Genomic DNA, 26,395 nt, shown 5'->3' on the forward strand with positions numbered 1-26,395 from the left:
GCTCGTGCACAAGAGCGCTTCAAGTGGTCGCGAGAGGCTGTGGCCCAACCGTTGGGAATGCTGGGCAAGGAGAAATATCGCAAAGTTAGCAAAATTAACAAGCACGTCACCGGAATAAGTTCTTCAAAATAAAATCATTCAACTTTTTACCAGAATACTGTGCGCATAATTACCAACTTACCACTTCAAATTTGCATTTATTTTTTTAGGACATGCAAATGATGCGTAATTACACTCATGTATGTGTCTTACTTGGAATTTTAAACAGCTGAATATAATTATGTTTTCAGCAAATTTTATTTTTTAACTTTTAAGCGGAAGTCTTTTGTTTTTCTGTGTCGTGTTTGATTATGTTGGGAAAAGCACCGTGGCTGAAAACTTTGGGAAAATGGAAAAAGTATCTGGCGTAAAGACTTCATCCGCGCATCCGCCTGAGAGATAAGAAACAAAAACTATGGAACTGCATATTTTTCACCCTGAAGTGGTTTAACTGACAATGGTGTCGAAGGAGGGAAAAACGGAGAATTTCTCGCTATTCCATTGAAAGTAAATTTACCCATGGAGAAAGGAGCCAGTCGGGAGTCATGAGCACAGGTTTGTTTCGTGTGGGAGCTAACTTAACTTAGCAAAGTGAAGCTATATGCGAGTATATATTGTTGTTTTCTTAAATTTTATACAAATAAGTCGTTTGTATGTAGGCTGAGACAAAGAAATACGCAAGTAAGGTTGTAACGGACGGTAGCATCCACTCTATTTTTACTCAGCCATAGTTAATTACAGTTTTTCATAATAACAGCTTTCTAAATTGTATAAAGGATGACATGGTTCAGTTTGACTTCTTCGCACAAAAACTTTAATAACTCAAATTTAAAAAACGGCACATTCCTCATTATATTACAGCTACTGTTGCATCTGGAGGGGTTAAATCCTTTGTCTTAAAACATCTGTCCTGCTGTTGAGGCAACAAGTCGGACTCGACAAGACGCTGAAGTGTTAACATCCCTGTTTTTAACCGTTAACACTGACCCGAATGTACAGTTGTTGGAATTGTGTTACAAAGACTTCTGCTACAGCGTTGAATGTTTATTCTTTCAGCGGCAAAATCGGGTTAACTCCAGATACCTGGCGTTCCGTGTTACAGCGAGAACTCGGGGCCAAATTCCGCTTAAAAATCCAGCAGTTGACTATCACTTTGGCTACTGCCTTTATTGCTCTTGTTTCGATAATGTCATAGCTTATTAGCTTGCTGTCACGCCACTGAAAGCGTGAGCTGACAAATTCGGCTCATAGATAAAACACAAACTAGCTGTAAATACAGTTTATGGGCTTACTTTTCCCCCTCATCTCCGCCATACCGTTAGATATTTGGTTGAACCACTTCTTAAAGCTGAACTTTTCAAATTATACAAGTACGCCGAATTAAAGAGGAATTCCCAATTACATATGTAGTGTGTTAATTAATTCACCACTACTTAGGTTATATTGTTAATAGGCCTTGTGACTTTATATATGGTGAATTTTAAACGGAGTTTGGTGTAAGGCAGTGTATGCTAGGGCAGAGCAGCATGTGTAGGGGGCTGAGCGGTTTGTTGGTCGTTGGTCTTTTCGGAAACATCCGCTCGATGACTCCGCTTCTCGTGGTGTCGGCCAGCCAAGAATTTCAGCCAGTAGAGCGGAAAATGTGGCCTATAATCTTAATTCACAAGTTTTTATTGGTGTAGCGACTGTGTCTTCAACTATAAAGGATAGTGGCATGAGTATACTATACTATACTTTGTCTATATACTTGTGTAGCCAGGTTAATTCCAATAATATTTGGACTGTCTCACCGTTGTCTTCTGTTTTCACATAATAGTAAATATATCAGTTCAACATGGGCGTATGGCATTGTACATAAACCTTTGGTTTTACCAGTTCTTATAGTATTTGACTAAAACACACCTTTAAGTGTAGGGTGGAAGAACTTTCATATTGAAAAAGAATCCTCTGTTGCTTTTTGATAATACTGGTTGTCATTGGGGTTCTTAATGCAATATATTTTAGACTTTGGATAAAGATATTGAGAATTTTCTAAAGAGCAGGACAAAGGGTACAAATTAGGCCTGGGCAAAATGGACCAAAAATCATACTGCTGCATTTTTAACCCCTTAAAATCTGAGAATCCACCTGCGGACAGACAGATTTTGTTTTTTTTAACTATTCAGTTCTTCACAAAATGATTGTTTATAAGTATACCTCATGTTATACACCACGAAAAAGCTCTGATTCTCAGGATTCTGACCATGTTAACCATGCCAGGATAAAACCACCACAGCAGTCACAATAGATACATCTGTCAGGCTACAAATAAACAATAATAAAGTGACACAGTTGACCATTAGAAGCTCTCCCGATCGTAAAATTCCATCAAATATAGTCCATGCTTCAGAAAGTCCTCACAATCCCATCAAATATTTTGTCCAAAAACATGGTTGCATCCGTGGTTTTGTATAATTTGAAATCTATCATTATTGTTCTCAATAGTCCACTGTACTTGTTTTAACAATATCATTTATTCCAGGCAATTATTAGCAGTGCTATATAGGAAAATGTCTGCCAACCTTGATCCTTGTAGGAGTCTGCAGTTTGAAACTCCTGGTCTATTGTTATCAGCTTAGAACCTGAAGAAGCTAAAGCTTCATGCCTTGGTCCACTTGAGTTTTCCAGCGAATATCTCCCAGCTATAGTCATACAAACCTCTGTTTGACAATACAGGACAAATGTTATTCTTTTTTGCTGTATTACTCTATAGTAGTAGTAGTTAGAGTGAGTCTGATAGTTTGGGAAGAAACGTCAAGAGTGTAACCTTTCTAAAGATGTCTTGTTTTTGCTCATACTCAAAGTGGTTCAAACACAGCATTCACTTTAATTTGGGTATTCTGGATAGGTGTTTTTGACTGATGTTATCTGGAATTCTGTAGGGTTTTTAAGCTCAATGGAAAAATGTCATTATATATCTCGATATTTTCTGTATAGAAACAACAAAAATAAAGTCATATGTTGTCAAACCCACATTAGCAAAACATTAAGTGTCACACAGGCACTTTTATTGATAGCCAGCTGCAGAATGTCGACACTTACATGAAAAAGGACAATAAACTATCTTGAAAAATTCTTGTTAAACAAAATAGAATAGATCAGAAGATGTTCTCCCATTCAGATGGAGCATTGCAAACAGATTACTGGATTGGATACTTGTTTTTTGCAGAGATCTGTTATGCCAATATTAACAAGCTAAATATCGATTCTGATACTTGAATATAGTTCAGACCTAAAATTTCAGTCCTTTGTTTAAAGAATGATGATGAATAAAGAAAAATACTTCAGCCAAAGAAGGTCCGTCTGCCAGCCTAAAACTTGACCAACTTATCTGTTTGTACGGCCAATATTTACAGCTGATACAGGCACATTTTATAGCCAAAATATCAGATGTAAAATGTTCATGCAAAAATGTGCAAAAATGTTCATATCCAAAAAGACCAAAGAGTCTTTCCTATAGTTAACATTACTGGGAGAGAAACTAATTGTATGTGTTAATTTTGGTGAGCCCTGTAAAGAAATTGGTACATCTGTTTTCCCGCTTGTCCTGTACATGTGTAAGTAGTTCTAAAAACACTTTACTTTCTTTAAACATGGGACATGTGGAAAAAGCTGTATTACATGTGACAGCAAACCAACACTCACACCTTTCAGCAAACCCTTAATGATTGTCATAAGTCAAGATTGTAAGATTGTACATAACTTTTTAAAACAAGGGTTTACAAAGTGCTTTGACATGTGCAAAAGCAAACAGAAGAAGAACAAAATATAAGTTCATGATGATAAATTAGTTCTCTTGCCTCTCAGCTGAAGTTTAGTTGCAGTCGAATCTGCATTTGAGGTCCTGGCTGCAGTGGAGACTCTAACCAGCCTTAAAAAAAAGTAAACTTTTTTTGGTTTATGAGCAACATCAGAGATCGTGCCGGTGTTTTCTTAAACAGTTAAAACATTTCCATATTTTTTAAAAGCCTATAACTTCAATAGATTTGACTATTATACTTTATCTCATTGCTTGCAAGAATAAAAAGTGGCAGGCAAAAAAAAGTCAGTGGCTGTTAGATTTCTGAAACCACCAGCCACTGTAGAAGGAAGGCAAAAAGTTGATTTCCAGCCCTGCTGTAAAACAATCTTTTAAACCAAAAGTAGGCCTGGGATCTATTTTTTAAAACAGACATTAACATAAACAACATTGTCTCACCCTTTATCTTGTTTGAAAACTTATCAATAAAATCTTAAAACCTGAGAAATAATCCAGGCCTAGTAAACATATAATAATCAAGCTTAGGAGAATAATCCAGTTTTTGAGAGACTTTACTTCCGGAGAAGATTTGACAGGCACAGACCCTTATTTCAATCCCACCATCACTTCAGCCATCCCTTCTTCCCCACTGACCTCCAGATTGACCTCCCGAACTGCAGCATTAACTAAAGCCTGCAGCTGTTAGTGTTGGAGGAGGTGTTGATGACACATGCTTCTCTGTGCCTCTCTGATCTTGCATAATTTAAATGTAATTGTGAGTAATGATTTTTGAATTTTTCCTCCCTCTTACTTGTCTGCAGGTGTAAAGAAGCCTCCATTAGCTCCCAAACCTAAACTCCCTGCTACCACCAAACCCTCTCCCCCACCCATCGCCCCCAAACCTGGTCTTCTCTCCCAGTCTTCATCTATCTCCCAACCTTCCCCTTCAACACTCAAAAGGACCAAGCCGGCTGTCGCCCCCAAACCATGCATTCCCAAATCCTCTCCCTCATCCCCTCCTGTTTCACCCCCACCACCTAAACCAAGTGAACCCTTAATCCTATCTCAGGAACAACAGGAATCTTTGGGAGATAGCCTCTTGCTTCTCAACTCTAAAAATGGGATTTTATCAGAGGAAAACAAACGTGAGTCGGATTACATAATTCCCACCTGCCCTTGTGGGCATGAAGACGGTTCACAGTGCCGGGGTTTAGAAAATGGAACTACAACCGAAACTGGGAGTGATTTGCACAAAGAGGTGTTGCAGAATGGGATTTCAACAGACAGATTTCCTGGGACAAAGACGCAAGAGAAAGCTGATAACACGGTTGTAGAAGAGAAGGCTGAAGGTGGAGACAAGAGCAAAAAGCCAAGGGATAAACCTCAAAGACAGAGACACCTGGACAGGATTTTGGTAAACAAAGAGGCACAGAGGACTGAGGAGCACAATGAGGAGGCTACAGAGACTGTTAAATCACAGGAAAGTGCTTCTGTTGAGCCTGATGTTTCAACAGCAGAGGTACAGAATGAGACGCAAAACACACATTTAACGAACTGTAATTCAGCCTGTGATGTTGCAGGCAGCATCATCTTCAATTCAACTGTCCCTCCTCATGAATCATCTGATGAGTCCTTTCAAACAGAGCACAGGGAGCCTCCTACCAGGTTACACCATGATATGCACGTCCCTGCTGCCCCCAGTAAGCCTCTCCCGGTCCCACATCCACGAAAACTTAAAAAGCCTGCCCTGGTGAGGCAGGATGGCGTGGAAAGCAGCACCCAGGATCATGTGGCAGAGGAGCATAAACATGTAGATGAAGTGCGGGAGGTTGAAGGGAGTCTAGCTGGTCTGTGTATCAGTTCAGTGGAGCTAAAACGACACTCATGTGGGGAACTTTTACACCGAAAAGACTCAAATAAAGGAGATGATGAAATTGATGCCCCAGTTCCCCCTCCTCGTCAGACCTCCCTCTCTCCACGCCTCCACAGAACTATCAACATTCCCTTGTCCTCTCTTAACAAAAACACCTCCCACTCCTTAGACCTGCTCTCACATCCTGACCCAGCGGGCCACATGAAAGAGGGCAAGGAGCAGCGTGTGGAGGAGGAAGAGGAGGATGGCTACGGCGACTTTGAGCGCTATCCGATCACACACAGCCTCCCCAAGCAGATCAAACTTGCCTGTCACCCTCCGCTAACTAATGAGAGGAAAGCCTTCTCTGCTGAAGACCAGCCATCACCTAGAGCCCCACCAAGAAAACCTCAGAGACACAGCCTCCCAGCCCCACCTCCGCCTTCCTTCTGCCCTCCTGCACCTCCACATGCCCACACCCCAATGAGAGAGCTTCCCGCACCGCCTCAGGAGAGGACATCATGGCGCTTCACCCGACCCTGTGTCACCTTCTTCAGCCGGCAGATGCCCACCAGGAGCAGTGTGCCGCCAAAAAGCCGAGCCCCAATGTTGGGGGGAAAGCAGAGGGCGCAGTCCTTCTCTGCAGCAGACTTGGCAACAAGAGCAGACTCTCACAAGAGGAGCCTTTCTTTCCGGAAGCTGCTGGAGCTCCGGCTGTCCGTCAAGATGCTGCCAAAGCTGCTGGCCAAGGGAGGACAGTCTCTGGACTGTACAAGCACGGAGTCGAACCGGGGAGAGAGGAGCCTGGAGCGGCCTAGGAGCTGCATAGGGGAGGCTGATATCTGTGGAGAAGGTGGAGATGGGTCAGTGGAGTATGAGAATGTTCCTCTGTATGAGGAGATCCCGGAGTACATGAACCTGCCATTTCACAGTGGGAGGCTCGGCTGGGCAGACTCTGATGATTCAGACATCTATGAAGTGCAGGATCCTTATCACAGATGCCAGGACCATGAGTACGAAAGGTACAGTATCATGCATATTCTGATGTCAGATACGTTTTTGAATATTATTATCACTATTAATCAGCTATTCTGAATTGAGGACTCTTTCTTAAAAACAGCACTCCATAAGATGTTTTTGCTTAACAAGAAACCAATGTTGAATGTCACATAATGAGGGAGAAAAGCTGCTAATAGTGCCCGTATGGGTTCATCCTGTAAGCTTCTTGCAAAATGTTCTTGGATTGCTTGAAACGTGTGCCTGGAAGGACTTTAAACAGTTTTTCTCCCTCAATGTGTGAACCATATCAATGAGACCACAAACATTCATTTACTGTTGAGTAAATACACTGTATGTAGTTCCATTTTTAATGATCATAGTCCTCAATTTAAAATAAGGAGTAAACCACAGAGGTTGCCGCACTGATCAGCAGGAGGCCTGGCCTCTCCAGGACATGAAAATGCCAAGTGGGGTCACAATGGGTGGGGGTGTCCACATTTCGGGTTGAGCTTGGGTAAATGGACTGGAAACCAATAGCAGAGAATAATTGTCCGTGCCTTTCATGGCTGGTGTTATGCCTGGAGGCCACTGGCAGTTCTTCGGGCCCTCTGGCCATACACAGCACAAGTGGGGACTCATGGCAACCCTGCTCCCCATTACCTAGGCTGATCATACTCATCACATCCACCCATTACTCTACCCTAAAAGTGTGGGCTTTTCAGCATGATTTTTTCCTATGCCTCTGGTAATATGCAAGGACATCCAGAGCATGAACAGGGTTGTGTCAGTCCTCTGTCCCTCCTGATGGTGCCCTCAGGCAGCTTACCAACCAAATCTACACCTTACTGCAGCCTCAATTTTCGGCCCAGACATGCTTAAAATTTACATACAGTATTGTGCATACATAAACACAGGGTTGCATAGTAATTTTTAAATTCAAATAGACGTTTCAGTGCAAAATGTCTACATATTGTTGGTTTAAAAACTAAAAAAAAGTTAAATGGCTCCAAATGAAGAGCCATTTGGTATCTCAAAGACTGACCCTATTACTGAGCTGAGCTAAAAACATCTTGATCGCTTAAAAGAGCCACTATTCCAATTACTCCTCATTAAAGCATCGTGTAAACAGGGTAATTGGCTTTTTTCACTGATTAAGCAAGATGTGTTTTTCTCTCTGTCTAAATCCCAGAAGTATTCAATACACAGTGATGGAATACACACAAAACTCCACAGATCATGACATTTAATAGTCTGCAAATCAAAAATTGCTGTTGTCCTCCCTAAATGTCTGAAACCATTTATTGATGATAGAGGGGTGCTGATGATGTAGTTGCTATGTCTCGCCCCTTATACTGAGGCTCTAAGCAAGCATCTTTGATTTAAGTTCATCCTGTGGTTGCTTTCCAAGGTATCATTTACCAAACTTCCTCTCGTTTTCTACCTATTCACTGTCCTTTTAATTAAAAGGCTAGAGGTTTGAAGATAATAAAACAAATGTATTAAATCATAATAGATAAAACTACTAATTGATAAGCATTTATCCTCTGTTAATATACTTATTAATGGGGATGCTGAGCATCCACACTATTGATAATCGTGTCGGCCATTTTCTTTATTATTATTCTTCCACACCGGCTATCTCCCCTTTCATACTTTGTCGTATCAACACCGTTTAAACTTTAAAAAATTAAGTTTCTTTGTCATTCGACTGCTATGACTTCTCATTTTTAACTTTTATAATTTCTAAATTATAGCTACTTTCATGCTATTTTCAGCTATTTCTATGCTTTTTCAGCCATTAAATGCAATTTTCAGCTACTTTTAGGCCAAGATCAGACATTTTTATGCTATTTTCAGCTATTTTAAGGCTACTTTTGGCTATTTTCAGGCTATTTCAGCTTTTTTAGGCTACTTTCAGCTATTTTTATCCTTTTTTGAGCTATTGAATGCCTTTTTTAGGTACTTTTATGCATTTTTATTCTATTTTCTGCTATTTTCAGCTATTTTTGTGCTTTTGGCTATTTTCAGCAGTTCCTCCACAAGTCAGCTCTAAGCATCCCCACGCAATTTCAGCTGAAATTGCAATTTTGATCTAGTTGTAGATGCACCTCCATGGCCATGTGCAATTCCTAAATCACAGCAGCAGCCTCGTCTTGATAAAGGTCAAATTTGTGACTTAGCAGTATTATAATGTGATGCTGATACACTGCAGAGATGCCCTGTTCTTTGAGTCTTATTCTCAAGCTGTGAGGAGAAACATTGGTTTGGATCAGACTGTAAACAAAGCTTGAATGATGTAAAGATTTTGATTGTTGTTTGGGGGAAAACAAAGATTTAGACACAGAAATGCACATTTCTAACTAATGGTGAATCACATTGTAATTGTGCAGTCTTGGTATCTGGCAAAGAAGTCATGTTTCTTTTCCCAGCTCATGCAGAAGTGTAGCAGTAATTCAGTGTTTCCCACAGAATTTCACTGTACCTAGGCGGCTAGGTAGACAGGGGAATGGGAAACAACATTTTTTAATAGATATTTTATTCTTGAGCCAGAAAATTAAACTTACTTCTCTTTCATTCTTTTCAGTCTCTTATCTGCACATTTCCTCTCACAGTGTTTTTGCTTTTTTGACAGTATTCATCAGCAGTACATTAAAGATGCTTAAATAACATTACTCCCATTTTGACACGTTTCACTGTTAAGGGCTTTCCACAGACATATGGAGTAGTAAGCATGTGGGAGAAAATAGCCATACTCATACTGTCAAGGGCAGGGTCTGTTGACGGACAGACAGGCATCTCTCTCAAAAACATAAAGGTTTTAGCTGAGGTGAGCGCTTCCAAAAGGCAGAGGAAAAACAGGCCACAACTTTTCAGTAAAAATATATATTAAGCCATTAAAAAGTAGTCAGCTGTGATTAAGTGAGTAGTAGGCTGTTTTGCTAACACTGGCACACGTGAAAAGCCCTGATTTTCCTTTACCACATCAGGTGATTTGCATGTGCTTTTTGATAATTCTTATCACAACTATCATCCTAAACTAAAGCCTGTGAAAGTATACGTAGGCTTGAAGTGCAGACCTGCTGTTAAACACTTGACCCTGCTGCTGCTACCCTGTAATTTCAGGTGAGCTGTAGCTCCACTGAGGGAACGGCTATGTGTGACAGGTGACATTAGCGTTTTGTGTCTGCAAGCGTGTGAAAGTCATCCAGTGAGCCAGTGGCACTGTACTTGAATAGAGCATTGATGTGCTGCAGGTCGGCCTGTTTTCCTGTGGGTTATTTTCAGTGGCCAGGGCAGGAAATGTCTGAGAATCGCAGAAACGCCACACAGCTCTCTAGAACAGGGAAAATAAACCTCCAGCAACCACCGGCCTCCTCCTCCTCAAGCTGCACGCCCTCGCACTGTGCTTAGCCTCTTCTTAACCTCATCACTCCACTTTTCTCCTCTCTGTGTCTCTGAGAGATTTGTTTTCAACCTGGTGAAGGAACAGAGGGCTGGATATGGAAGGAAGAAAACTGCAGTGCAATATGAAAGGATGATATTAAATCAGTTACTCTATGAAGAATATTCTATAAATTAGGTTATAAAAACTGTATGTAAATTCCTTGCAACAGAGCTCTTAATCAAAACAATAACAAAAGATGACACTGAGTGTCAGGAATTGTGGTCGTGATTCCCTGGTACTTCACCACCCATGATGAAATCAAGGTGGAAGTTTGGGCAACAAACGTGCAGCAGATAGTCATAAGTCATCACAAGTAAGCAGCACACAACATGAATTAGAAATGGCATCAGAACTACAGATTCCAGTAGCTGTTCACGCTTCCTTAAGTAGCAATCTCTGACATAATATCAGGTGCTTCCACAGCACTGATAAGCATCTTCAATCTGTCATGGCACATAGGTGGCATGACAAGACAGGTCTTGTTACAGCTATGAAAATAAGAATTTCCCTGGCTTTGAAAACTGTTGGAAATATCTTAGAACTCAGTTAAAAAGTTAAAAAGCAAAGCTACATTTTCTCTATAAATGTACACATTTCAACCCTAAAATTCTACATGTTGTATCCTGAAATATGAAATTGCAGAATCTAATTTGAAAAGTTGACATGATTGATTGTGGAGGTATAAAAAGTACTTAGATGCTACAACCTTCCATGAATAGCTTTCTAACCTGCTGTTTAAAAATAATCAAATAACTTTTTTAGTGAAGTTCATTTTTAAACAACTGCAGCATATGCACATGCATAATCAATTTATTTGTCCATTATTATTTCGTGTAATCTAGAAATATTTATGTTAATAAAACTGTAACATCTTGAAAACTGTTGCTGGTTTAGAGCTTGGCTGTGCACCACAGGGTTGATGTTTTACGAGCTTTTTAAGACAAAAAGGACAGGTGAGACACAACGGTTACAAAATAGTGTAGGGCTCAGAGGATTAATACATGAACTGCAATTAGATAAGGTCCAAACTAGTGCTTTTTCTCTTAATTTAGAGTGTTTTATTTTCCCTTGTAGCAGACTTTGGTTAAGCTACTATTGTGTCTCCCTTGTGCCACAGTGATGTAAAAAAGTCCACCAACATACCTTTATGCTGAATTTCACTTTAAAAATTCTCAGACAGCTCATTGGGCCAGTCAAAAGTTCTCTGCACTGTGAAATCCAACATTTACCTTAACATTTCCTTATTTCCTTTTCAATCCATAAAAAAATCATTTTTTCTATTGTTAAGTTCATGTTACCTGATGTTACCTACCTGAAGTGTCTTATTTTCTTGAAATAAAAAAAACAGGTCTGTTTCCAAATAGGAAGTCAATTACCCTTAGCTTATGACAGTACAAAATTGAAAATGAAACAAAAACAGTTTTAAATACAAAACAGTGGATTTTAAAAATGGAGAGATAAATTGACTGCAGCTGCAGAAATTCCAAGTGTGATGTAAAAAATGTATGGTTATGAAAGCCCTTATTATAAACCAGCTAATATAAACAGAGTTTGCATGCTCTCCCAGTGCATGAGGTTTCTCTCCCAGTGCTCTGGCTTCCTCCTACAGACCAAAGACAAGCTGCTTAGATTAATTGGTGACTCTAAATTGCTCGTAGATGTGAGTTTGAGCGGGAATGGTTGTTTCATGTCAGCCCTGTGATTGACTGTACCCTTCCTCTTGCCAAATGACAAGGGGATGTTAAGATAAGAAAATTAGCTCTTTCCTATGCACACTCTCTATGACTCTTAGCATCATTCAAGGATAAATATAAGTTCTCCTAAAGCAACCCATGCAGGCAGTTCTACTGAAGTATTATCTTCCTTCGAATAAGGCCAACAGATTGCTCCTCAGTAGAAATACAGTTCCTTTTAAATATTTCTTTGGGTTCATCCCAATATAATGAAAGCTTTTAGTGGATCCACATCTTGGTCTGACTAATTTGAAAAGCACCAGACTTTTTACTTTTCTCTGTATGAATGCTAAACGTTAATTGGTTATTAATGAACTTGCTAACCTCATCAGCACTGGTTAGTTAAACTGGACAAAGCCAGCAAATTTCTCTGTCACTGAGTCACATTCAAGCCATTAAGATCCCTTTGAGTTGCTGTGTTTTTGATAGCAGGCTCAGACGATTTGTTTGGTTCATAGATGGCATGGCTCCTGTTTCCTCCACTGATAAGTAAAAGCGTCCAGGCCAAGTTAGGTGACTATGAGGTGTGAAATAAGCCGTTATAGAAACAATTAAGATGTACTCAGCTTTTTAATTCTGTCTGGTATGCTGAGTGCTTGCCACAGAGTTAGCTGTGAAGGAGGGAGCGAGTGAATCTGTAGTGTTTCCCAGGCATCTGAGCCTGTTAGGTTTATGTAAGTAGCCTTGGGCTGTAAACAAGTGGCGCTCTGTGCCTGACCCAGTGTGTTGGAATGCTCCACTATAGAAAAGAAGTGAGCGAGGGAAAGAGAGTGTGAATTGAGATTTAGGTCAAAGAAAGTGTCGGGAAGCACGTAAGAAAAACAAGGAAGTGAAGAGAGAGAGTGAAAGGAAATGTGAGAATTTTTGGAGTCTCACAGTCTTTTCTATCTGATATTTATTCGGAGCCATCACTCGTTTTCCCCCTAGAGAGTAACACAGGGCAGAAAAAACAGCTGAAGAGGCTTAATCAAAACATGTTCTCCTCTGAATTTCATCAGAGTTTGAAATCACACAACTTATTTCTGCAGAACAGACGATGAGAGTTAGACAAACACATTAGTGACACACTCACATGTTGCTGCTTGTTCCAACCTGGCAGACAACTCAGTTTAAGGGAAGAGTCAGCAAGTATTATTGCTCCCGGCAGCACCAGATGATAGAAATACTGTCTTTAAATCACTCTGTCATAATTTTCAGAAAAAGTAGAGTAGATGTGAACCTACCTAGCATGATGAGTATTAACAGATCCTGTTTAAGAAAAGTGCAAACAGCAAGTAAACACATCACTAGACAAAGTTGCTTCTGTAAATGCAGTAGTAAGTAAATTTATCAGGGTTCAAATTGCATTTATTTCCAAAGACAGGTGCATAAGAGAGGAATATATCCCATCAATAATTGCAAGCAATTTCAAGCTGCACTGCATTAGGAGCATCAGCAAGTAAACACATCAATGTTATTGGCATTTAGCAGCAGTTATGCAGTCTAATGCATGCTACAACACAACTGTAAGTAAATGCATCACAGTATATGAACATACAATAGTAAATAAATGCCTAACAGGGATGCAATGATTAAGCTCATTTTAAAAATTATGTTGTGTGAATTTCTCAAGAATTTCTCACTTTTCATTGAATAGATTTGAGTGATTGAAAATAGCACCTCCAAGTCTGAGGCCATGGTTCTCTGCTGGAAAGCAGTGGGTTGCTCCCTCCTGGCGGGGAGTGTCTTCTCCCCAAGTGAAGGAGTTCAGGGTCTTGTTCATGGGTGAGAAGGGTCTGCAAGATCAACAGGCAGATCGGTGCAGCATCTGCCATATCGCAGACGTTGTACCACACCGTCGTGGTGAAGAAGAAGCTGAGCCAGAAGGCAATGACCGAAAGAACAAGATTGTGGCGAGGAGATAGGGCATCTGGAAGGATCTTGTAGTAGAGCTACTGCTCTTTCGCTCCTTGGCCAAAGGAGCCAGTTGAGGTGGTTCGAGCGTCTGATCAGGATGCCTCCTGGTCGCCTCCCTGTGGAGGTCTTCCAGGCACGTCCAACTGGATGGAGACCCCAGGGTAAACCCAGAACTCGCTGGAGGGATTATATATATCTTATCTGGCCTGGGAACACCTCAGAATCCCCCAGGCAGAGCTGGAAAATGTTGCTGGGGAGAGAGATGTCTGGGTTGATTTGCTTGGCCTGCTGCCACTGCAACCCAACCTGAAAAAGTGGAAGAAGATGGATGGATGGATGGATGGATGCAAAATATCAAAACATTTTGGCCACGAATATTCATTAAGGAGATGGGGGTGGGTCCTGAGGCTGGTCTGGTTGAAGACCATTGCTCTACAGTCTGTAGTGATATAGCTGCCTCTCTTGACAGTAGTGGTTTCTTCTTCTCTTGCTATTTCATGGCAGTTAGAAAACCGCTTTGCATCCATGGTTTAGCGTTAGTGCCACGTTACAAGCATGTGCCTGCAAAGTATTTGATTTTTTTTATTGGAAATGTAAATTTTTATACGATAATGATTATTCAATATTGGACAGTTATGTGTCAACCCTAATGTATAAACTGTGGAACAGGCTATATTGCTTTTGTTAAAGAACTCTAAAATACTACTTATTTCACAAGTGAATTCATCATTTTTTACATAGACTTTTGTACACACAGCAAGTGAATGTACTCCTGTTGAAAGGCGTTATAGTAAGTAAATGATACATCATACACTTGTTATCTTTAGCACTGATTCATGCTATTTTAGATTATTAATTGTAGCTCAGTAACACACTGGTAGATTCCAATAACTTTTTATGATATAATAAACCAACTGCTCTATCTTGTTGTTGTATTTGTAGTAAGACTTGATTTTGTTTATGTATTTTCCAAAATTTTCTATACTTTTATTCACTCAGCATGTTCATGACTCAGCCAGTGTTGACATTTTCTTTAAACCTCTAATTAAATATTTTGTAATAATTCCCATCATTGTAGTTGCTGTAACAGTGTTGTTAATGTTTTCCATTGTACCAAACCCTGATGATGAAGTGGGTTCTGTTAGTCAAGTCCTCCTCTCTGACTGTCTCTAATCTCTGTTTATCCACAGAGGCCCGTCTTCAGCTCTTTCTCACATTATTACATCCCTTAAAAGGCAGGGCTAAACTCTGCAACACAGTACATTTAATCTGTCTTTCCTAGTCACTCTGGGGTTTTTTCTGTTGTTGTTGTTGTGTTTAATATGCGGTGTTTGTGTTTTTGTCGAGCAGCGGCTGGCTGAGGCAGGACATCCACTCAGAGGAGGAGGGAATCCACAGTTCAGACGAAGAAGACAACAGCTCCACGTCGAGTAAAGAGCACTTGGATGAGGCAGACAAACAGGTAATCACCTCCCTCTGAACTTTGGACAATGACTTCATACAGTAATAACTGTACCGCTACAAACTCAGCAGTCACACATAAAAGTAAAACTGAAAGGGTTGCCTGATCTTAACATCAATAACAAAACCCTTAAACAACTAATAAAACATTGAGTTTCTGTTTTATCTTACTTTAAGTTTCCTTATGATAATAAACCTACAGTTAGAAATAAAACACACTTGAAAAAATGGACCTAAACAACATCAACTATCAAGTTGAAAGCTAAGCAAATGCTGTGCAGCATCTCCTGGCTCTCACATTGATGGAAAATAAGGCTTTGCTGCTCTGTTGAATGTCTCATTTTACTTTCAGGTGTAATTCGTCATAATACCTCCACCCTTTGTGAACCTTTGGTAAAGTTTTGAAAGTATGGATTTAGTAGTACTGTTAAAAGGCCCAACAATTCACTGTGTCATACCATCAAGTTTTTATTTATTTAATTGTTCCTAACTTCTTTGGAGTTATTTTCTTGACTGTAAAAATAAAAAAACATGCTCTTTTCTATTATTTAAAAGTAAGCAGCAACACCTCTGTTTATCTAACGTTCAAATCTAGAATCGAAATAGTTTGGTTTCAGTTCTATATCATATGCCATGAATCTCAGTTGTTTTATTTTTGTTTAAGTTATTTAAGAAGACATCAAACCAGGTGTGCATGGTGAAGTAGATCAGTTGGTCCTGATAAGTTAACATTAATTTACGATTTCCTATCTTTGAACTGGGATACGTTTAAATTTGTTCTCTATCTATTTTGCTTGATATCCACTTTTAAAACAAAGACATCATTTCTCTTTCTATCCATGGCACGTTCTGTTTTGGTTAAACTATAGCCATAACTTCAGTTCCATATATTTTTTTTTTTTCAAAATAAAGTAGATATTTACTCACACAGGAAGGAAAGCACCATTACGCCTAGTTTCCTAGTATGTGACAGACGTCTGAATAGCCAGTGCAACTGTGGCTCGGTAGGTAGAGTTGGTTGTCTTGCAGTCGGAATGAATCTAATCTGAAGGCTGATGTGTCCTTTGGCAAGACTTCCACTCCCAATTTCGTCCCACTGTTTCATCAGTGGCTTGTAAAGAGGTTTGAACGCATTCAAATGTGATCAGCTAATACTGATGGCAAATTCTCCAAAGCAGTCTTCACAATCAGTGTGTGAATATGGGTGTGAATGGGTCGGTATGACCTGCAGTAGTCAGACGACTAGAAAAGCACTATACAAGCTCAAGTCCATTTACCTTAAACCCAAAGCCTTAAAATAAGCATCTTAACTAGGTTACTTCCACAGAGAAATCAACCAAACATTAGCTTCTGAAATGTGTAAATGTTTTCAAGATCAATTGACATCAGTGAGTCATTTTGTACATGCAATCCTGTTAATTAAACAGTAAATTTGATAGAATAAACACTTGTATCAGTCCTCATTTATCTAATAAATCTAAAAATCTGCATCAAAAAATACATCTCTTTGACAGCATTTGATTCTTGAATCAAGTCACTGGTCATAATTTCTTTACATTACCAAGACTTAAAAATCATTTTTAAATGAAGGATTTATTTTTGAAAAATTGCAACAGATTCTGCAGAGCAAAATCTGTGTAGTCAAAGTAACACTGTCAAAGTTAACACTGCCACTTTTATAGTGACTGTATGGATTGACTCCACCAAGTGATTTGACTCTTTATGTAGAGTTGGAACCTCAAAAAAAGGCTGGAGAAAAACAAACTTTTCTTAACAGCAAGCAGTTTTACTTTAGATTAGTGCTTCTTTGTAGTATTACAAAGATGTACTCTCTCAGTGAATCATGTTAAGCTATCAAGGTGTTATCCTCATGCTAACGCTGTAAGATCTAAAAATGTATGTAGTTCATTATTTGAAGAATGAAATATTGCCAGAAATAAAGATTTAAACACAACAAGGTGTTACTTCCTTTTGCTTTGGGTGTAAATTTTAGGTTTTTACAGTTTTAATTAATGAGACATTGCAATGCACTTTTCATAATTTACTTAAGATTGCCATGTTGTATTAGATACTTGTGGCAATGTCAGGTGTCTTCTGCTGAGGATGGAGCAAAGAGACAATTGTGGAGCTGGGAAACACACCTTTGATGAAAATCAGTTGACCACCTTTTCCTGTAGACCACCCTTTGACACAGGCGGGAAGTCGGTAACTTGGTGGATAACTTCACTCGTGGTGCAGAAACGTCTAAAATCAAAAACAAAGATAATAATCCAACAGAAACAGGACTAAAGGAATCCCAGCAGTGATCACTGCACTACAGGCAACAGGTAAACACTTTGCCCAAAGGGATGATGGGAAAACTCTGTCCCCAGATTTTGAATGGCAGTGGGTGAAGCTTGGAACAGTTGACTCTCTACAGAGTTGGATTAACACTGTGAATTAGCTAGGAATGGAGCTTAAACCACTTTTAGGGAGTTAAAATCAACTCTGAAATTTTTAACACTGATATATTCTACGTAGCAGCGGCTTACAATTAAAAGAAAGATTATTTGATAGCTCTGAAATTTCTCAATTGACTTGATTCAACAGCTGGTAAAGGGGTATGAGAGTAAGAATTTTGTTCTAAAGATATAAGTTTGTACCCATGATTTCTCATTGATTTCATAATTTTCTAGTTTGTAGCCAAGATTTGTTTAGGCTCCCTCACATTCCAAAATATATCACTTTGGATCTAAAGACCTGTTGATGCAAGATGGCGTCTTTTAGAAGCAAACATTAATCGTGGGGAAAAAAAATTACTCAGAGCTGTTTTCAGACATGATGCCAGAGTATAAAACTGTCAGCATGTTTACAGATTACGGGCGTCTCTTCGTATCATTGCCAGTGTCTAAACTGTCAAACTGGAGCCGCTGGAGATTGTGCAAATGTTTGTTGCCAAGTGTGTTAGTTGTCCATCACAGCTTCAGAAGTAGGTGTGTGTTGTTGTGAATGTTTGCTGTAGAGGGAGGGGTAAACACGGAAGGGTTACTGGTTCAGAAATAGCTCTCTTAATGACTGAATGAGGTGTATTTTTTCATCCTATGTGACCCTCTCTGTGATAATGTCAGCGCCTGAGTGTGATGCCCCTCACAGCTCTTGGGTATCACACACAGAGGCTCCGATAGGACCAGCAGGACATTTCAGTCACGCTTGGGGCCAAGGCCGCTGTCCAAATTAAGTCATTGAGAGACCGCCCCCCCATTACCATTCAGCAGCACACACCATCAGAGACACTGGGAGAGAGCAGGGAGAGGTTGTTGCTCCACTTTTTTGGTCTGATTGAACTGTTGTTTGGACGGCTGTAAACTCAATCCTGATGCTTTTACCGAGAGAAACAGGATCCAGTCATCATGGTGGTTTGCAGTGAGCCTGTGAGTTAAGAGTGGCTTGTTTTAGTAAAAGTCGCTGTTGATGTTTCTGACTGTGTTTCCCCTCTTTCAGCAGGAGGACGAAATGAAGAGGAAGAAAGTGGTGCACATCGCGCAGGAGATTATGAGCTCGGAGAAAGTGTAAGTTAGAAAAATCTCACTCTAAGTAAAATCTGTGCTTTAATATTCAGACTTTTATGGTTTCTTCCTCTTTTTTCATCAGGTTTGTGGACGTCCTCAAGCTTCTTCACATAGTAAGTGTTTTGTTATTCAAGAGTTTCACTGAAAAGTTGTTATTTTAGTGGTCGAGGGAAAAAGAGAGCCTAACATAATAAATAGCGCAGACGCTGTGATTGTTTTGAAAGGCGTTCAAAGCTTTTTTTTTTCTTTCAAGGGATGGGCATGAATTAATGAGCTTGTTGGCCGTCTCCACTTAAGTACCCATACAGAGCTGAATAATGCAGACATTTCAAAGCTGAAGTTGCTGTGTTGGTGGGTTTTGGTTGCTCCGGTGGGTAACAGTGGGCAGGTGAAGGCATGGCCACAAAAAGGGAGGCGCTGCTTTGATCAGCATGTGTAAGATGCAGGAAACAGGAGAGATTATAAGCTTGTCTTTAGTTGTGGTTCAGTTTTGATCTGTTGCAGCAAGCTGTGTAGTTTTTCTGATGAGTTAAGATTGATTTTCAACTATATTTTAGTTGCTAATTATATGTTAAATCTGTAGTTTCATTAAGCTTCTAAAGTACTTGAATATAGGTGGGTTACTGTGGGCAGTTTTCTTTTTTAAGTGCTATTCACTCTAAAGTGTTGGGGTGGTTTAATTAATTTGATAAAATTTTTGCTTGTTATTTATTTCATTGATAATTGTATTCAAGTTTTCCTTTGTTTTGCTGTTTCTTCTGTTAAAGTTTTTTTTGTAAGAGGCCATATTCACTTAAAAAGAGGTTTACTTTGACCACATACAACAGCAGTATTTCCAAGATCGATATACCATACAATTCAACACAACAAAGTATGAAAGAAATGGTACGATATAAAACATTTTGATCCGACACAAAATCATAGTGATAGAAACGAAACGATGCAATGTGATATGCAAAACAATAAGACCAGAAAATGATATGATACAGCCGAAACTGTATATTATGATTCAATGTAATACGATACGATACAGTACACTATGATACCAATCAAACCATATAGACTGGAGAGGAGACAATATGATGTGACATGGACACGATACTGTTGTGATACCAATTTGATATGATACGACACTGATATGATATGATACCAGTTTGATATAATAATATAATGATATGATACCAAATATCTGACATGATTTATCTTCTTCTTGGAGAAATTATAGTTTGACACCAAATAACACACATTTAGGGAGAAAAGTTTATGGCCTTAACTGCCGTAAGTTTGTCTTCCATTGTTGTTTTGTTGTTTCTCTTGTCCCTCCCGCCTTCCTGCTTTTCTTCCACCTCCACCACTCCTACTTGCCCTTTCCAACCCCAGTTCAGCTTCAGCAGATGGCTCTAACACAAGTCTGGTTCTGCTTTAATACCCTGTCCCATTAAAGGGAAGGTTTTTGTCGCCACTGTAATGGGGCTAAATACTGCTAGTGCTGTGCTCATGGTGATTAACATGGGTTTATTATAATAGACAGAGAGTATGATCCAGACATGCCCGCTTTGTAAAGTGTCTTGAGATAACTGGTTATGGATTGGTACTATACAAACGAAGATTGATTGATTGACCTATTGAATCACTAATAAAAAAAAGGCAAACAATTCACATGAAAATGTTGGGTTTGCATGATATCATTGGCTTGATATCGGTATTGGCATATATTCACATAAAAAGTTATATATCTGTAACAACAGATATGACCATTTCTGCCGATACTTACAGCTGACATCGGTCGTACATATTGGTGGTACAAATCATTTATCAACCTTAAATATTAGTAAAATATACAGCGGTAACATCAGGTGTAGGCCTAAGCCGCCACAAACTTAAGGAGGCCATTGAGCCCTGAATAGGGATGAGTTTTGAAAACCGGTACCAATGTGGTACTAGAACCAACATATCCAGTACCTACTGGACTGAATTAAGACACAGATATCAAAACTTCATTTTGAAACCACCCCAGTGAAAGGCAAGAAATACATTATAGAATCTGTGTGATTTATGTGTTAAAGTTACACCGGTTTCCTTTTCTTATTCCATGTTGGACTGGCATCTTATAAAGATACTTCTGCTAACCATGTATGATACCAGACAGCTTTCATTCTTATCCTGACGTTCAACACACGTTTTTCCCCTCAAAGGCATTGATTTAGGCATTGCTTAGGCTCCCTCACCATCTAAAAAGTATCGATTTAGCACCATTATCGGGGAAAAACACAAACGATACCCGACCCTAGCCCTGAACATTTTGAATGAAGCCCCAACCATAAAACAACTGCAGGACTGCCTACTTCCCCGTTCCTCTCTCAGCTCTGTGAGACTCTCCTTTCCTTTGCATAGGAGACACTTGGTGTCCTTTACAAAAATAAGGTGTGCATATGTTGGTATTGGCTAGATTAGGTTTGGAAATAACAGCATATCAGATTTCAGCAAAAATCCAACATCATGCTTCCCTAGTGAACACAGAAACCAATATCAATTAAAACAAAAAATATATTGCACATAACTCCTGCTGCAGAAGATGTGCTTAAAACACAACCTAATCAGTGAAAAAGGCAGGAACACAATGACACTACTGCACAACCCCTTCAGCCTAACATTAGAAGACTGTTTAAATGCTGAATCAGCTTCCAGCCTGGGTGATTTGATTTCCAGTGAACCACACTCAAATGCAGGCATTTACACTTCGCATTAACAATGCATCTCCTCTGCTGCCTACTATGACTACCTAGGATGGATATTAATTCAAGGTTTATACAGCCTGAAAAGACTGAATGCTTTACATCTGGCAGAAAGCAGCTCTCTTCTTCCAGGTGAGGGGGTGGTCTCTAATGCGGCCCTGGACACACAAGCGTTAACACTGCCAACAGACCACCTTCATATGTAGTCTGAGCTGTCAGGTGTCGACATGTAGTCAGGACACATAGGGGTGCGTTTACACCTCGCATCGACACCCATTTTTAGAATGCATTAAGAGGGTTTTATATCCATTTTTGGTATCCAGGTACCACTTAGTAACCCTGAATGCAGTACATGGACGTACATTAATGTGAATTAAAAATGGTTTGGCATCCGATTGCTGAGACTGCATATGGAAGTGGTCTGGGAAGATTTTACCCAAACCGGCTTGGTTGTGGAGACACATCGTGTGCTGGCATGCATTAAAGACCCGGTGCTTTCCACAGACATATGGAGTAGTCAGCCTGTGGGAAAAAGCAGCCAGCGAGGGGAGACTGAAAGTGACTAGTCGGCTGTTTGGCTGACTGCTGGCACTTATGGAAAGCCATGGCGACCGCCCCAACAACTGATGTGATCTGCGGTATTCCCCTAGTAAACAAGCATGGCTTTATTTATGCCCATCTAACCTCACTTATAGTGAAGGGAATTGTAGCTCTCTAAAAATCTGGATTATTTATCTCATCTCAGTAATAAGATCTGGTCTTTCAGCAGCGACCCTTCATTCAATGCCATTTGCCTTTTAATGTCTTTACAACAAAATGGAAAAAAGAAACTGTCTCTCAAACAGGAGCCAGCTCCCATTGTTCATAAAAAGAGACAACTCTTGTATAGCAGCATTTCATGCTTATCATAAAAAAAGAAAAGCTTGGTGTTTTGGGAAAAAGCAGAAGCTCCACCAGGTAATTTATGTCTGGAAGAAACAGTAAAGCTCTCTAACTTGGAGACATATCCACCTTCACCTTCAGCATAGCAATGACACCCATAAAACTGTAATTTAGAGTTCATAGACTTGTTTTCATGACCAGTTTGTTTCCATATAGTCTTTGAATTTACTAAAACGCTCTATAATTGCCACTCATGTTGCATGCTTTTCTATTTTAAATGAAGGCCAGTCAAACACGAATCATGTGACTGGATGATGTCTGGTTATCATAGCAGGCTGGTCCTGTGACTTGAAGTATCAGTATTTATAAAAACCCTCGTCTCAGAGCAGTTTTGATAGAATCTTTACAGCCATGTTTGGTGTGACCATTTAGTGTCACATCAGCATAAAAACACCTTCAGTTCACAGGAAGCATGTGTCGTCTTGTCCTGAAGGGAGTCCCAGGTGACAGGGTTCATTCGGTCCACCTTGAGGCTCCAGGGTCCACCTGTCTTGGGGCCCCAGGCGTAGCTTTAAAGGAGCCCACAGCAGGATTAGTAGAAACCATCGTCCTGCGGCTGACGGGGGAGGGCGAGGCGCGGCGCTCAGTCCAAGAAAGAGGTCAGAACGCATTCTTGTCTGTGTGTGGACGTCCCGGCCGAGCAGCAGCTGCTTCCTCAGGCCACAGAGACGACCTCCAGACACACGCATACCTCAGATAATCCCCCACTGTGAGTGTGTATTAAGTGTTGTGTGGCTGCAGGTCAGTGGAGTGGGAGGGTTGGTGACTGTGGACACTTATGGCATGTCATCCTGCCCATGTGTTTACATTTTTCAGCCCGTTTGAAGTTTATTTGTACCCAGAGTTCTTGTGTGTTTTGTGAATATTAAGACGGCGGTTTTTCAGTTTACCTTAAGGACAGGAACACTCTGACTGAGCACTTTTCCTTTTTCACTGTCAGCACATGTGGTACTTTAAAACCCAAGCTAATAGTGCTGAGGTGGTTATATTCTTCAAATTTTGTGGCCAAAATCTCCAAAATATTTTGGTCCATTTTGAAGTTTTGTATTATTTTGGGTTCCCTGATCTTGGCAGATGTTGGTGCAGAGATTTATATTAGTGGCAGGGACTGGACCTTGTTTACTAGCACCTCTTCTGTTTTTGATTTATTTTGTTGTTGGTGATTTGAAGTCTTGAGTAGAGGATTTAAGAATGGCATGAAAGGAAGTCGGTAGCCTAATCTGTTATGTCCAGATGGTTAAAGCTGACCTCTAACTACTGTTTGAAATAGTATTTTTTTCATCAGGCAGAAAAAAATCTTGTTTAAGAAACTCTGATCTGTTTTCATGGTCCTCTGGAAAAGTTAATGTTGTCAAAGTTGGGTTTTTACACAAAAAGGAGCGATGAATCTATCCTCACCTTCAACATCTTATCCTTCTACACCATCAAACATAAAACAAAACTGTCCTGCATTGTTAATCAGGACAGCAAAATCACAGTTTCACCCTGAAATCCCTTCTCTGAACTGTACAACAGCGCTGTGATCACAGTGCATCCTTCTCTCACCCTCCACCTCTCCTTCCAGTTACTGCCATCAGGCAGACAATATAAAGTCCCTGTGGCCCTGAAAATACTTACAAATAATCCATCATTCCCTCTGAAATAACCACCCTAAACAATATAATAAATAGGGATGCACAATATTGGATTTTTCCAGCCTAAAACTTTACAAACTTGTTAGAAAAATGGCAAAAATTGACAGTCAAGATATGCTGAAATACTGGTCAAAAATACCTTCAGAAATTTTTATATCTTTTTTTTTAGCCTTTTCAGAGAATAATTTCTGCTGCCTCTTGGACTGACAACAAAGTTTATCTATTTATCTATAAAAACATCAGAACATCAGTTTTGGCAATTAACTAAATTGTTATTTTGATCATCAGTATAAGCCCTAATTTCTACAATCGGTGCTACTGTAGTTTGATTTTGTCTTTAAAAATCTGCACTGTAATCACTAAAATCTAAACAAGTGTATTTGTCTAATTTCTAGTCAGAAATATATAAAACCTCGTAGCATAGTGATTAGAGCTGGGAATAACCACTGACCCCACAGTACTATATTATTACAATACTTATGCCACGATTCAATATTATTGCAGTTGTAACATTTTGCAATACACAGAGTATTGTGATACCATATATTGCAGTACTTTGCTATCTATACTGTTTTTATTTCAACTGTTAAGCTGATTTAGCATTAGCCTTGCCTTTATTTTTATCATATTATCGCAGTATTTTATTGATTTATTTTTCATATTGGTTGTACCTACTTTTTTCTGCTGTATGGCCGTCACCTCTGCCGACCTCACTGGACAAAAGGCACAACAGCATTATCAAGTGACAGAAAGCAGCTGAAGCTATTTGTCAAGTGCCATAGACTTAAGTTCATATTAGCAATTAATTTTAAGAAGTCAGGATACGATATATCACTGCACAAAATATCGCAATACTATGCTGTATTAGTTTTTTCCCTCTCCCCTACTAGCTATTAGGTCGAGCTTCCTGTATGCGAGCGGCCAGGGTTCAAGCCCAGCCAGGATAGAAATGACTAAAATGTGACTAAAACTCAAGTGCATTTCATTTAAAGACTAAAACTAGGACTAAAATTAAAAATAGCTGCCAAAATTAACACTGGATACAATACCAATTTGGAATGCACAATACTGGGTTTTTCAGATATTTTCAAAATAGTTTTATCCAATATGGATACTGATATTCAAATGTAGTTCACACCTAAAACTTCAGTCCTTAAAACTCACTTTAAAGTGTAAGGCATGTGGATGAACTTCAACTCATGTACATCTGTTGGACAAGCGTGAAACTTCATCAATCTGGCAATTATTTACAGCATATAAAGGCAGATTTTTATGGCTAAAATATCATAGTATCGTTGTAAATATTGGCAGAAATGTTCATACCTGCCAATGCCAACAATTCACTTCTTAGGCCATTATGAGCTGTTACTGATATCATAATCATATAATTAATATTATGCAATGTTTAACATAACTAGTTTGCTGAAAGCAATACCATTTTTTTTCATTAATTCTTTAAGCCTTTTTTCCTATATTAGTTTGGCCATATAAACATATCATAGTTTGTCTAACTGGTCACCTCCTCTGCTCTGTAAAAAGTCTCTTAATTAAATCAACAGATATATACACCAGATGCCAACATTAAAATGATAGCACACAACAGATAAACACCAGTAACTGATGTCTGTAAACAGGGACGATTTCAGCCAAAACCAATGTAAAACTGATGCATCTGTGCATCCCTACTCACAACAGCCAATTTTAAAATCTTCTAGTGTGTGGCCAGCCTGAGGCCCGGATTTACTAAGAGACCATATAAAGAGTAGTAAATTCTTTGAGCATTCCATTATATTGCTTGTTTAGTTGTTGTGCTTTTTGTATGTGATCATCTAAGAGTAACTGTTTATGACAACAGGTGCAAGCACTGTGGAGGCAGTAGTGTCTATACGAGGATTTTGCATGTTTTACTGGTTTTGCTGCGTCATGCAGAGTTTAGAAAAAAGCCGACTTAGAGCTTGAAAGGGGCCCAAAAATTCAGGCCCAATCCTGCAAGAGCCTGTGCATGTTCTCTCCAAAAGCTCAGCCAACCAATCACATTTCTAGTTTTTGAATGTGGCATGTTTATGATTGGCCAGATTGAAAAGGGACAAAATCAAACCCTTTTCAGTTATCTGTAACTTTTGAGATGAATCAGAGTGATTTGGTGGAGCAGTCCTTGTGGGTTTATGGGAGGGTGACCACATTAACCAGGTCAGTGGGATCCTGCCTGGCCTCCCTGTTTCCTTCCAGGTGGATGTGAGTGTTGGCACACACTGCCTGAAGTCAGGAGTGCTGACTCAGCTCTGTGTGTGCATGTTTGTGTGATTGTGTCTTGTGTTAAATATGTGCAGAGC

General features: G+C 39.6%; 1 protein-coding gene across 2 annotated transcripts in view; it reads left to right on the top strand.

Moving 5' to 3' along the window:
- Positions 1 to 361: 361 nt before the first annotated feature.
- Positions 362 to 26,395, top strand: part of fgd6 (FYVE, RhoGEF and PH domain containing 6) — a 36,093-nt gene continuing 10,059 nt past the window's right edge. The window contains exons 1-5 of one of the 2 annotated variants that reach the window (XM_041781241.1): positions 362 to 594; positions 4,639 to 6,691; positions 15,093 to 15,204; positions 18,684 to 18,751; positions 18,834 to 18,864. In XM_041781241.1, coding sequence (XP_041637175.1) covers positions 585 to 594; positions 4,639 to 6,691; positions 15,093 to 15,204; positions 18,684 to 18,751; positions 18,834 to 18,864 — 2,274 coding nt within the window. In that variant the 5' untranslated portion in view covers positions 362 to 584. The remainder of the gene's footprint in view (positions 595 to 4,638; positions 6,692 to 15,092; positions 15,205 to 18,683; positions 18,752 to 18,833; positions 18,865 to 26,395) is intronic. The other variant, XM_041781242.1, reaches the window with a different exon arrangement.

This window comes from Cheilinus undulatus, linkage group 23, assembly GCF_018320785.1.
Source record: "Cheilinus undulatus linkage group 23, ASM1832078v1, whole genome shotgun sequence".
NCBI lineage: Eukaryota > Metazoa > Chordata > Actinopteri > Labriformes > Labridae > Cheilinus > Cheilinus undulatus.